Raw genomic sequence first — 14,721 nt, 5'->3', positions numbered from 1 at the left:
TCACTTTTTAGGGAGACAATTGAAGTTTATATTTTCCCATTCCATTTTCAAATGCTATGAATAAAGCCAGACGTGCTTCATGATTCATCGCAACTGGATAAAGGCTGGTGTGTGCTGCTCTAGAGAGAGGTGAGAGGAGGGGGTGCAGGGCTAAGTGTTTCATGGGGGAGGGGGATTCGTCCTGGGAGGGAGGGAACTAGGGGTGTGGAGCACCGAGTTTAAAAAGCCAGGCAGCGTTGCACCACTCACTCATACTGCCTGTGCTCTCCTCCAGTGACTGATGGGGACCATTCCTTAAACGTGACTTTTTTTCTAGTTTTCAGTGTTGACATTTGGTTTGTTTGAATTTTACTCAACCAGCTCTGGACTGTACAGAAAGGATTTTAAAAGTTTGAAATTATTTTCCATTTCATACTCATGACTTGGAACATGGATCCCACTGTGGAGTATAGAGATACCTATGATTATGATTATGGTGACAACGAAACTATGTGTGACTACTCTGAGTGGGAGCCATCCTACTCCCTTATCCCTGTCCTCTACATGCTCATCTTCATCCTGGGCCTGTCTGGGAATGGAGTGGTCATCTTCACCGTCTGGAGGTCCAAGTCCAAGCGCCGAGCAGCAGATGTCTACATAGGCAACCTGGCCCTGGCTGACCTCACCTTTGTGATCACTCTGCCCCTCTGGGCCGTGTACACAGCACTGGGCTACCACTGGCCCTTTGGTGTGGCCCTGTGTAAGATCAGCAGCTACGTGGTGCTGGTCAACATGTACGCCAGTGTCTTCTGCCTCACCTGCCTGAGCTTTGACCGTTACCTGGCTATCGTCCACTCTCTGTCCAGCAGCCGGCTGCGGTCGCGGGGCACAATGCTGGCCTCCCTGGGGGCCATCTGGCTCCTCTCAGGCCTGCTGGCTGTGCCCACTTTGCTGTTCCGCACCACCGTGGACGACATCAACAGCAACCGCACCACCTGTGCCATGGACTTCAGCCTGGTCACCCTAAACGAGAGGCATGAGTCCCTGTGGATCGCAGGACTCAGCCTGTCGTCCTCTGCCCTGGGCTTCCTCCTGCCGTTCCTGGCCATGACCATCTTCTACTGCTTCATCGGCTGCACCGTCACGCGTCACTTTAACAACCTGCGCAAGGAGGACCAGAAGAAGCGTCGTCTGCTGAAGATCATCACCACCCTGGTGGTTGTATTTGCCATCTGCTGGACCCCATTCCACTTGCTGAAGAGCATGGACGCCCTCTCCTACCTGAACCTGTCTCCCAGCTCCTGTGGGTTTGAGCGCTTCCTCCTGGTGGCCCATCCTTATGCTACCTGCCTGGCTTATGTTAACAGCTGCCTCAACCCCTTCCTGTACGCCTTCTTCGACCTACGCTTCCGCTCCCAGTGCCTGTGCCTGCTCAACCTGAAGAAGGCCATGCATGGACAGATGAGCTCCATGTCCTCCACGCTCAGCGCCCAGACACAGAAGTCAGAGATACAGTCTCTGGCCACCAAAGTGTAAAGAGAGGGGAGGGATAGGTGGAGTGGGACTGCTGGCTGGTTCCCTGCTGCCACCACAGGAACACTGACTGGTAAACACACAGTTTTTTGGTGTCTGTTATTCAAATGCTTTTAAGGCGTAACAGACAATGAACAATGACTTTGTTTTCCGAAACATGGGTTTTCATATACAGTATGTTTTCATTCTTGTGTATATGTACATTTCTCACCCATTTCAACCCAACGGGTGCTTCAGTGGGTAGGGGAGAAGCCCAGGGAGTCCTACAAAGGTTCCCTCTAACCCCTGGACTGGACTCTGAAGCTGGGGAGAGTTGACTGAGCTCCATATAGCTGCTTTTTTTCCCCCACAACGTCTCAGAAAGGTAAATATACTTTTCAGACGGACTCTATTTTTCCACTTCTCCCTGTTATTCTTTACTGTATAAGGGACCAGAGGGTTTTTTCTGTTGTTGTTATGTATGTCACATGCAAACCTGTTTACACTGGGTAAATCACAAATGTACAGTATTTTCATACTTTTGCTGTTTCAGATGTGTTGATATTTTGTTTTATTACAAGCACTTGTTAAATGAATGAAATGTAAAAGAGGGGAAAATGTGTTTGCAAAGAGACCATATCTTCTTCAGGTTGTTGTTTGTGAAGGTAGGAGACTGGGCAGAGGAGGGGGGGGGGGGGGGGGGGGTGTAAGAGGAGGAAAGGTGTTGCAGCTTAATTACAGAGTTTGAGGAGGAGACAGGGGCAGACAGGCAGATGGCAGCTGACAAATGTTGTCAGGGAAGTGGGTGGGGGCTTTACAGTGCCCTCTGGTGCCGGGGAGGAAAGGGGACTTCATGAATTTTTTATTGTATTGCATATATGCTTTTGACATCTGTGTAACTAACTACTGTATTAAAGAAATATGATCTATGAAATGGATCTCCTTGTTGATCTTTATGTAGAATGTTATCTCAAGGAATAGGGGTATGTGTATTCTCTTTAACTTTGGTTCTGTTTGAAGTAACACACAAAGTTCAGTCTTTGAGGAAATTCATGATTAATCGTTATGGTGTGTTAATGCTTCATTCATTCTGCACATGTGAACTTTCACATTAGTTTCATCAGAGAGTATAGGATTTCAACATCATCCTGTTTTTTCAGTGATAAGGATGCCCAGAGGGCTGCAGCTCTGCTATGAATGTCTTCCTCTTGGTTTACAGCCCTGCACCAAACACAAGACCCTATTCAATCAAAACCAATATACAGATCTGCCATGAATGTCTTCCTCTTGGTTTACAGCCCTGCACCAAACACTAGACCCTATTCAATCAAAACCAATATACAGATCTGCCATGAATGTCTTCCTCTTGGTTTACAGCCCTGCACCAAACACTAGACCCTATTCAATCAAAACCAATATACAGATCTGCCATGAATGTCTTCCTCTTGGTTTACAGCCCTGCACCAAACACTAGACCCTATTCAATCAAAACCAATATACAGATCTGAAAGATAAGGAAAAAACATTTCTCCTGCGAACGTATATTCCATGCAGAGGTTTGAAAAAAAGTGTAGTACTTAACGATGTCTAGAGATTATTACATCAAATGTTTTGTTTGCCACTTGCTTCGTAAACAACAGGTGTAGACAAACAGTGAAATGCTTAATTACTTGTCCTTTTCCAACAATGCAGAGTAAAAACAATTTTTTAATCATATATATACAGTACCAGTCAAAAGTTTGGACACACCTACTCATTCAAGGGTTTTTCTTTATTTTTACTATTTTCTACATTGTAGAATAAGGCCTGATTTGCGCAGTCCCCTCTGAACATTTGATTTCGAGATGCATCTGCTACTTGAACTCTATAAAGCATTTATTTGGGCTGCAATCTGAGGTAAAGTTAACTCTAAATAAGTTATCCTTTGCAGCAGCAGAGGTAACTCTGGGCTCCCGAGTGGCACAGCGGTCTAAGGCACTCAGTGCTAGGGGTGTCACTACAGACCCTGGTTCAATTCCAGGCTATATCACAACAGGCTGTGATTGGGAGTCCCGTAGGGCGGTGCATAATTGGCCAGTGTCCGGTTTAGGGTTTGGCCGGGGTAGGCCGTCATTTTAAATAACAATTTATTCTTAACTGGCTTGCCTAGTTAAGGTTCAATTAAAGGTTCAATTAAAAAAATCTAATTCCAGTGGCGGTCCTCATGAGAGCCAGTTTCATCATAGCGCTTGATGGTTTTTGCGACTGCACTTGAAGAAACTTTAAAAGTTCTTGACATTTTCTGGATTGACTGACCTTCATGTCTTAAAGTAATGATAGACTGTTGTTTCTCTTTGCTTATTTGAGCTGTTCTTGCTACAATATGGACTTGGTCTTTTACCAATAGGGATATCTTCTGTATACCACCCCTACCTTTTCACAACACAACTGATGGCTCAAACGCATTAAGAAGAAAATACATTGCATTCCAGGTGACTACCTCATGAAGCTGGTTGAGAGAATGCCAAGATCGTGCAAAGCTGTCATCAAGGCAAAGGGTGACTACTTTTATGAATCTCAAATATAAAATATTTTTGATTTATTTAACGTGTTATTTCATAGTTTTGACAACTTCACTATTATTCTACAATGTAGAAAATGTAAAAATAAATAAAGAACAACCCTGGAATGAGTAGGTGTGTCCAAACATTTGACTGGTACTGTATATATAGTGACATAAGGAATAAATACACAGTGAATAACGAATAACAAAAAAATACAGGGACCACATGTATCATGCCATACAAATAAAAACAAATATTGTCACATCGTGAATCACTGTCTACCCCATAGCACCAGTAGGGGAACCTCTAGTTCCAGTTCTACTGGACTGGGCTGTATTCACTGAGCAGTTTGCAGGCCAAGCCCCCACATGTTGGCTGAATAATGGGGTAATTACCAATGAGTGACTCCTCTAAGGGGCCCTTTGATTTGACAGTAATGAGCTCTGTTGGACATAATCACTGAGTTTAGATTGGATGGAAGAGGGGGTCTAGGTTGCTAATCCTGGCAGAAGTTGGGCTGCAGGACAAGTCAATGTTTGTCCCTGTTGACAAGAGATTGCAGTCAGAAGCACTGAGTGGGGAGGAGGTGGGGGGAGGAGTGGGGTGTCTGCAGATGCTCAAACCAACAGACGCCGGTGATAAGAGCGGAGGACTCTTCCTGGGGTGATCAGAGGGGGAGACAGACAGAGAGATAGAGAGTTATTGGAAAGGATCATATATTTACAGTTTTTCATATTTTATCCTTTAACACAGCCAAAACAAACTACATATGTGAAATAGTGAGAGAGAGAAGTAATTCATCTTTTTGTGTGTGTGAGAGATCATATTGGGGAAATGGAAAATATTTGACAATGATAAAGCATGAAATAAATCACATATGATTGTTATTCTGTCCTTATGCCATAACCTCATCCCTTAAAGGACACAAGTAAATTCAAGCATTTAAGTTTGACAGACTAAGCATATTGATCATTACACCTGATTAGCTGATTATAAACAAATGACTGGTAAGGGATAATATAATAAAAGATAGGGTGTAGTGAATCTTGCACATGGAAGACTGGCCAGACCTGTTGTTGTTATTGAGACGAATTGGACTGACAGCTTGTCTGATGGTGTTAGCCAGTAAGGCCCCTTTGGAATAACTCACCCAGAATACAAGCTGACCAAGGCAGCGTGGGGATATGAACGCTAAAGCCAGTGACAAAAACACAAATGTTAGCTCTTTAAAAGCACAGACATGCTTGCTGTGATTGCGTGTGCGTGAGCACGTGCGTGTGTGCCTGAGTGAGTGTGTGTGTGTTTAGGTGCATTATACATGTTTACATTTATTTATTTATTTATTTTATTTTGTACCTTTATTTAACTAGGCAAGTCAGTTAAGAACAAATTCTTATTTACAATGACGGCCTAGGAACAGTGGGTTAACTGGTCTAGGAACAGTGGGTTAACTGGTCTAGGAACAGTGGGTTAACTGCCTTGTTCAGGGGCAGAACGGCAGATTTGTCTGTGTTCTAAATGAAATCCTTCATGTTTTGTTGTTGTTCAACCTTTTTTTCAGTGTTCAAGACGCCAACCCAATGAATAACAGAAACGCCTCATCAGGGTGGGGGCTTGCTTGGGAGGACGGTTGTGTTTATCTTCAACGGTCACACAGCTGTCACCTGTCACCTTGCCAAAATGGAGAAAACCCTGCAGCATATACCCTGCTTAATCGATGTTCACCACCAGTCCAACAGTTGTCTGTCTTCGAGTGGTGTCATCAGTGTGAGCTGCCACACCCAAATGGAGCATCTGAGCACCCCACAACTAAACACAACACAGACAGGCCGCTACTCTGGACCTCCCCTCAGATCTCCCTGCTTTCCTATCCCACCCACACTGTGACAAATGCACATACACATTTCGAGCACACCCAAGTGCACAGAAACACAAAGTAATTAATGTGTGCGTGTAAACAGAGATGTGACACGTTCGACAGCCTGTCAACACTGTGCCTACTTCCCCCCCAGCATCCGTCCACCCGTCCACCTGTCTCAAAATACATACATACATACATGCACACACAGTATCATATGTCAAAATAAAGTTCTAAAAAATACACTGAGATCAGAGAATGTAGCCCATAACACATTTACACACATACATAGGCATATCAAAATACAAACAGTTCCTCAAATACTCTAATTTTCATTTAAAAAAAGCACTTCCCAAAGGCATGTCTGTACACACTAAGACTTACATCACAAAACCCATTGGTGAAGTTACCATAGAGAATGGAACAAGCTCCGCCCACAACCCTAAGGCTCTCCAGAGGGTAGTGAGGTCTGCACAACGCATCACCGGGGGCAAACTACCTGACCTCCAGGACACCTACACCACCCGATGTCACAGGAGGCCATAAAGATCATCAAGGACATCAACCACCCGAGCCACTGCCTGTTCACCCCGTATCATCCAGAAGGCGAGGTCAGTACAGGTGCATCAAAGCAGGGACCGAGAGACTGAAAAACAGCTTCTATCTCAAGGCCATCAGACTGTTAAACAGCCACCACTAACATTGAGTGGCTGCTGCCAACATAGTGACTCAACTCCAGCTCACTTTAATAATGGAAATTGATGTAAAAAAAATGTATCACTAGCCACTATAAACAATGCCACTTAATATAATGTTTACATACCCTACATTACTCATCTCATATGTATATGTATATACTGTACTCTATCATCTACTGCATCTTGCCATCTTTATATAATACATGTATCACTAGACACTTTAAACTATACCACTGTTATGTTTACATACCCTATATTACTCATCTCATATGTATATACTGTACCAGATACCATCTACTGCATCTTGCCTATGCCGTTCTGTACCATCACTCATTCATATATCTTTATGTACATATTCTTTATCCCTTTACACTTGTGTGTATAAGGTAGTAGTTGTGGAATTGTTAGGTTAGATTACTCGTTGGTTATTACTGCATTGTCGGAACTAGAAGCACAAGCATTTCGCTACACTCGCATTAACATCTGCTAACCATGCGTATGTGACAAATAAAATTTGATTTGATTTGATTTAAAGTGAGCTGTGAGGACAGAGGTTTAGGGACCCCTCACCTCCCCCACTCCATCCACAGATCAAAGAGGCCTGGGGTGTCATCATGCTTAGCACAGGGTGAGGAGTACCTGTGAGCTGGAACACCCTGGATCTACTGTAGCCCACGATCAGGGGATCAGGTTAGGGGGACTTTAATGGAACACAATTTGGTCCCACTTGGGAGGGAAAGAAAAAGAGGGATAGATAGAAAGAATGAAAGGACAGGATATCTATCTAATGGAAAGTTAACATAAGCTAAGTGTAGAATGACAGAGTGTGTCAGATTCAACAGATTCAACAAGATTTGAGTGGCCATTTAAAAAATAGAACCAACATCAGATATCACCATAAGCCACAGGTTTGATGTGAAGCGTGATGTAATTGGAAGTACAGTATATTGACTGTGATCTCTAGCACAAGCAGTGTGTTATTGGTGATTATATAAATGTATGCTAGCTAATGATAAAAACAGGCTGAGTGGAGACTGTGGGCTTGTGGGGGGACTGATGTCTGCTTGTCCTTGAGGGGAAACCCTATCTGGCTGGAGGATTAGGACTCACACATCACTGTTAATAACTTAATGTGTCTGTGTATGGGCTCCACGCTAGTCTAGACAATAGAGCCTCTGATCCATCAAAACAAGTGGGCTCGCCATGACCAAGTCTGAGCTCTGGAAGAGGACCCCAGAAAGTAGCAGGTACACCTTTCCTGTCTGGGTGGGTTAAACTGTCTGATTTCCTCGCTAGAAGATTGAGTTAGCTTTATCCTCTATAAGGACATATTGGTAATTCATTAGAAGTGCTTGTACAGCCTATATTTCAAGTTATTTGCAGTTGACCAAACCTTTAAACACACCCCTCCACTCTGTGGGTTGTCTCTCTCTTCTCTCACAGAGGTGCCCCCAAAGTGAGATCCTTTGATATTTTAGATATCCCCCCCACCCCACCCAACCCTGCTTCTCTACTGTAACGAGCAGAAAGACCCTTAAATTAAATTGAATAGAATAGAGAAAAGTACATTAGCTGAGGTTAAACACTTTAACAACACAGGAACCTACTCAACCAATGTCAACAATCTCCAACTTTACCCCAGATCAAAGGAGCCGTCTATCCTTCTGTAAACGAGAGCAGACAGTGTCACAGTGTAATAAATATTCAAAGAGCTTACAAAGATAAAGTAAACAACTGACACTGAGAACAGTTCATCTTTTGGAACCTCAAAGTTCAACACCCTAATATCTCCTCTAAGATTTAAACCTCTGCTTGAGTCTTCATGATTACATTTCATAATTTTCCTCTAATTTCATGACATTTACCTTTACACATTCTGGAAACTTAATTTGGCATTTTCCAAGGCAAGCCTCCATTGCAGTGCTTGAACAATTGTTCAGCTATGTCCGACGCACTTCAGCCTTACCAGCTGCCTTGTGTTGTGTGGCAACATCAGTCTCTGTTGCATGCATTCTGATCACTCTCCCCCGTTCTTAATGTACATGAAGCACTCACTCTGCACACATGCTCCCACCAGAGCCCCGACTCTGATACACAACCAGCATGCTCACCTGTGTGTGGCATATTCCAAGAAAATGCTTGGTTGTGAGTGTATGAAAAGAGGAGAAACATAGATGAGCAAAACACAGATAGAGAAAATTCGGATTTAATTTGGTATTTTTCAACCCTCAGCAAAAGGGCAGGCAGGTGGGAGCCCGTTAATCCACCTGGCTGGTTCCAATCTGTTGGGATCAAAGGGCAGAACCCCTATACAGTCTGACAGTCCACGTCCACTCTGTCAGGACCCCCTCATAATCATTTTATGACTGCAGCACAAACCTTAACTCATTTCACGAGAGCAGATCCATCCACAGAGCTATCAGGGCAGATCTCCTCTATCCTCCGTTTGGACTTGATTCTCTACACTCTGAAAGGTCAGAGAGGACAAAAGGAACCCCAGGCATAGATTATCACTGTTGATCAATACCGCAAGTTTATCTCAACACTCCTGTCGCTTATTTGAAGATGAGGTTTTTCATATGACCCAATGTTTCATTTATAGATGTCACTATAGTTTTGAAATCGGTTTGCAGAGCAAAACATTAACACAAAGCTCCATTGATAATGATCGATAGGAATAACCATTCTTAAATAATACTGTCATGGTACTACTGTCTGTCTTCTCTGTGAGACACTCGTGCTTTGATGAATGGTGACTAAAATAAAAACCATAATGGCCAATGGATGTTGAAAAATGAAGATAGTGTAATTTATTAGAGGATGGGGGAGAGTTAAAAAAAGCACAACATGTCCAGCAAATTGTCAACTATCACTCAATGATTGGGATTTAAACCCAAACAAAGATGGCAATTAAAGATCCTGTACTCTGAGCTAATTGAAAAATGCAGGTCTTTCTGCATTACAATGGAAAGGAGGGCCACTGGATGGCCAATACACACACATGATGTTACAGTCTAGAACCATTCTCTTCCCTTCTCCTCCCTCCCTCTCTCGATCTCTCACTCTCTCTCTCTATTTGTTTGTTTTTCTCTGTAGTACACTGTACTGTGTTTCTTTCTAGAAGTGTAATGTAAAGAAGTTGTTTTTCCAGATAGTCTCTGTGCCCCAAGGCTGTGTGTTGAGTAGTGATCCATTACAGAATCACCTGTCCTGCTCGACCAGGAAGTGCCCTGCCCTCACTAACCTGTTACACCAACACATTTTACAATACAGGTCAGATGGTCAAGACATGTGTACTGTTTACAGTAAGGCCGTAGCATTGGAATGATAATGGTAGTTTGGCCGTTTGGGCCTTCACTGGGTGGGAGATCTGAAAATTCACAAACAGGTATCTAATTAAAGCCGATTCTCTGAATGGACCGACATTGTTTTGACTTCTTGTTTTGTTCAGGCCCAGGACCACACCTTATTCCACCCAGTATCATACAGGTCTGTTTGGGTGAGAAGGATTTCAGTCAGTTCGATGAGTGCATAAGAGGATATAAACCATGAAGACTAAGACCCTTTCATGTTGTAGTACAATAAGTGAAGCATAAAACACTAAATGTAAATAGTGTTCACCTCTAGAAGAATTCTGATGATGGACATTTTACAGGAAAGTAGAATACTCTACATTTTAAGCAGCGTCATAAACTCAGCAATAATACTACCTATCTCAGTCAAATATAACATGCTTTTTCTACACAACAGAGAGTACAACGTGTGTATTCCTGAGAGACAGCTGTGTTGTAGAAGAGACTGATATAAACACAGAGGGCGTGACACTGATTGACCTCAAAATGGGGGACTTCCTTCCTCATTGTCCTTCTAATTGTCCTTCTAGTGAGCTTTTAATAGGACCTGATCATCCATTGGTGGTGTGGGTGTATGATAATTAGTAAAGTCCAAATTAGATATGCATAGAATAAAGCTTGACTCATTGATGATCTGTGTTCTTTGCTGATAATTTGATATATTTGTCACTTTTCAAATATGATTGAGAAGGTAAAAATCATGCCCCATTAAAAAAAGCTTCAGGGGGATCTTTTTTTTTAAAGAAAGCAACTCTTTTATGAAGGAAGGGAGCAGTAAAATCACTCTTCTCCCATGTCAATACAACACGTCAACACCAACACAACACCAATAACTTTGTCATCAGTTTTAACTTTGCAATAAACATCAATAAGCAGTTAAAAAGGTTCAAAAAAGAGGAAGTGCATATGTGGTTTGAGGGAAATGAACAATGGGGAAGCGGGGTAATACGGATGGACAGACACGGTGCCGCCTGGATCCCTCATCCTGTCAGTTAATGACCATGTGGTCTTCAGCGAGCTTTCCTGTTTTTACACCTTGGTTTTCAAAATCATTGGGCAGGGATGGATGAAAAATCAACCTGGTCATAAAAATATTTTTTTAATGTTTGAAGCCCTGCTGACTTCTATTATTACTGAACTATACTGAGTGATGACTGAGTGATGACTGAGTGATGACTAGATTCCTTATAATATTAAGAAATGTCAAATAACCAAGGCATACAGATGTTAATTAGCATTGCTTTGGGTGGACATCGTTAGCAGAGATGCGATGCTTCCGATGACAGCGCGCCTTGGCCAGAACTGAATGTGCTCGGCTCATGGTCCCCCGGATTTGGGCGCTCAGAGCTCATCCTCCCTGGGGTACAAAGCTTCTCTTCACAACATCTTCTATCCCATCCATTGTGAGAGAGGGGTGCCTCTGGGCACACGGCCCCCCATGCCCGTTACAGACTTAAATGCATCTCCTGTCATTGCCCATACCCAGTGCCAGTTCAGCTGGATGCATTCAGGTGCTCGGATCATGCAAAAACATTCAAAAAAGGAGAATTTTTTAAACTTTAAACCAATTGTCCCTAAACTCAAATGATAAGTTCTGATATATACGAATTGGACTTATTCAGGAAATTTAGATAGTCTCACATGGCCAGCCTTCCATATCTCGTCTCGTTGAAGTGAAAAGCCTGGGCTTCCGAGGCTATGACTTAGATAGATCATTATAATATATATCGGTGTTCTTCCATATTTCTCACCATGTCTCACCCTGTAGACCTCAAGCAACACCATTAACATTATTGTCTCTAACCCTTGCCAGGTACCCTTGACAGTTTCCTCGATTTGAGCAGATATCAATAGGGGCCATTGCTACACAAATATAACAGAACAAAGCTGCCTCAGTTATTACTTGGTGTGATGCTATGCTCTGTCTACACCTCCTTCCTCTCACATGCACCCTTCCATTCTCCTGCATCGTGAATCCTAGGGCCTGTAGAGACAACAAACCACCGCCATATAGCCCCTTCCCCCATCCTTTCTTCCTGACAGGTGCCCCAATGTAAGTTAGCTTCATGTGCGAGCTAAGGCAAGCAGGGAGCTTGGGACAGATGGGGAAAGGGGGGATACCTAGTCAGTTGTCCAACTGAATGCCTTCAACTGAAATGTGTCTTCCGCATTTAACACAACCCTCTCTGAATCAGAGAGGTGCGGGTGCTGCCTAAATAGCGTCCGGTTTGGGCATGGTGTAAATCGATATCCACGTCTTCGGCGCCTGAGGAACAGTGGGTTAACTGCCTTGCTCCGGGGCAGAACGACAGATTTGTACCTTGTCAGCTCGGGGATTCGATATAAAGTATAAAGTAGTATAAAGTCATTACTTCATGTTGCAAATACAAACTACAAATTGCAAACACCTACTCCAATTACATTTCCAGCAGAACCTTTTCTGTTGATGAAAATACATGTATTTTATGAAGCTGCCATCTGCTGACCAAAAAGAGGTAACAGAGCAGTTTGCAAATCCCAACTTTAGTCAGCAGATGGCAGCAGAAGTTGAAGAAAGAAATCCTCCTGCACCCTCAGCGCGAGCCGCGAAACCATTTGAACCAATCAACGTCAATTTCCAGATTCAGACTGCGGTTACACACCGTAGTACCACAGATGAGACGATGAGACAGAACGATGAGACAGAAATTTCACTGGATGTATAAATGTGAAACATCCGCTTGGTGTTTCCACTCACTACCAAATATGGTAGTGAAAAGGAAGCCCACTGGTGGGCAGAGGGAGAACCTGGAACGAGATTAATTTTGGCCGACATTATGCACATTTTCTCATCGATGAAACATTTGATCTCAATACAGTTTTCTGTTCCCAAACTAAAATCTGTTATGAACAGAGTTGACTAAGGTTTGAAGACTATACCCTACCCTATATTCTTATTGTTTAGAATGAGTGCAAAGGTGAATTGAGTCGTCGCACACGCAAACTTCACAGAGTTGGCGTTCCCTAACGGAAATATGTAGATGATGCTAGAACACGCCAATAGGATCTCACTAGCTCGGGCTTGGCTCTACCCCCCTCCTTGCTTGTTCTACCACTATGGCTCGTTTGTTCCCATTGGAAACGACAGGCTTTGTTCTATCTTGGTTCAGTTATAGAAAACTTTGGTACTACAGTACGAAATATGTTCATTTACTTTCCGTTATGAGAATTAGGTATTGGTTAGGAAAAGGGTGAGCTAAAATGCAACTGACTGAAATTAGTTAAATATATAGCCCACCCATAATCCTGAAATGAGAGAATGACTCAGCAACAGTTTTCACATGCCACATCAACAGGATTTTAAAGGTGCAGCCTATGTACTTTTGGAAATCGGTTATTGATGGGTAAAATATATGTATTTGTCATTTTAGTAACCTAACCACTGAATGTGTATGCTAACTTGCATTGTCACTGATACCCAATTTTAAGCTATTTTAACAATTGGCATCAATTCAGAATTTGTATGAAATAAAAGACAACATATATTTGCCTTCTAAGTTTTATTGACTGTTTCAAGTAAAAGATTTGACAAGAAAAATATAGTAAATAAAGGAAATTCCTGAAAACCATTAGACAAGACAACTGACAACAGCTGTCTATGGTAAAGGGCCTTCTATGATGGAGACCAGTCAGTTTAGCTAATATGGTTGAGTTGTGACACGTGAAATTGCACATGAAAACAAGGATGTAAAGCAGAGTGAGCAATGGGTTGTTTTTAATGGCTGTTTTGAACAATATATCCGTGTTTATTGTTCACCTTCCTTGTGAAGTGTTTTGTGCTAATTATATTAAACTGTTAGCAGCAGCTACTCTTCCTGGGGTCCAGCAACATTAAGGCAGTTACAGTGGGGAGAACAAATATTTGATACACTGCTATTCTATTCCGCTATTCTGACCTTTATTTCCGTTGTTTTGTATTTATTTAGTATGGTCAGGGCGTGAGTTGGGTGGGCAGTCTATGTTTGTTTTTTCTATGTTTTGGGGCATTTCTATGTTTCGGCCTAGTATGGTTCTCAATCAGAGGCAGGTGTCATTAGTTGTCTCTGATTGAGAATCATACTTAGGTAGCCTGGGTTGCACTGTTTGTTTGTGGGTGATTGTCTATGTTGATGGCTTGTTTCAGCACAGGTCTCATTTTGTAGCTTCACGGTCGAATTTGGTTTATTGTTTTTGTTACTCTTTTGTATAGTGTTCAGTCTTTCTTTAATAAAGATCTACCATGGACACTTACCACGCCGCATATTGGTCCTCTGATCCTTTTCGCCTCTCCTCTTCAGATGAAGAGGAGGACGACCGTGACAGTCATTTTTATCATAGGTACACTTTAACTGTGAGAGACACTAAATCAGGCCCAGACTTTGGAACTTTGGTTTTCCTAGATACGGCTATTATATTGTGATTACCACATCTAATGGATTTGGATACTGCTTTAAAGCACATTTCTGCACATTAGTAAAGCAGTGATCAATACATGTTGATAATTTAATTCCTGTGCTGTTTGTAACTACCCTTTTAGGTTGACTGATAACCTGAACCAGGTTGCAGACACTGGTTACAGTTTGAAGCTTTTTCTTGAGTGGGCAGCCTGATGAAAGCCAGTCAATAGTTAAATCACCCAGAAAATATAACTCTATGTTGATATCACATACATTATCAAGCATTTCACACATGTTATCCAGACACTGACTGTTAACATGTGGTGGTCTATAGCAATGTCCTACAAAAATTAGCTTTAGGTA

At 42.5% G+C, this 14,721-nt stretch overlaps 1 protein-coding gene across 1 annotated transcript; it reads left to right on the top strand.

Moving 5' to 3' along the window:
• The first annotated feature begins 203 nt into the window (after positions 1-203).
• On the top strand, positions 204-2,425 carry LOC110525566 (apelin receptor A). The gene has a single exon (XM_021605782.3). It carries the CDS (start codon positions 418-420, stop codon positions 1,513-1,515), a length of 1,098 nt encoding a protein of 365 aa, XP_021461457.1. The 5' UTR covers positions 204-417; the 3' UTR covers positions 1,516-2,425.
• The last annotated feature ends 12,296 nt before the right edge of the window (positions 2,426-14,721 follow it).

The sequence above is a fragment of the Oncorhynchus mykiss genome, chromosome 6 (genome assembly GCF_057628025.1).
Source record: "Oncorhynchus mykiss isolate SJ-2025 chromosome 6, ASM5762802v1, whole genome shotgun sequence".
Lineage (NCBI taxonomy): Eukaryota > Metazoa > Chordata > Actinopteri > Salmoniformes > Salmonidae > Oncorhynchus > Oncorhynchus mykiss.
This window is presented reverse-complemented; position numbering and strand designations above follow the sequence as displayed.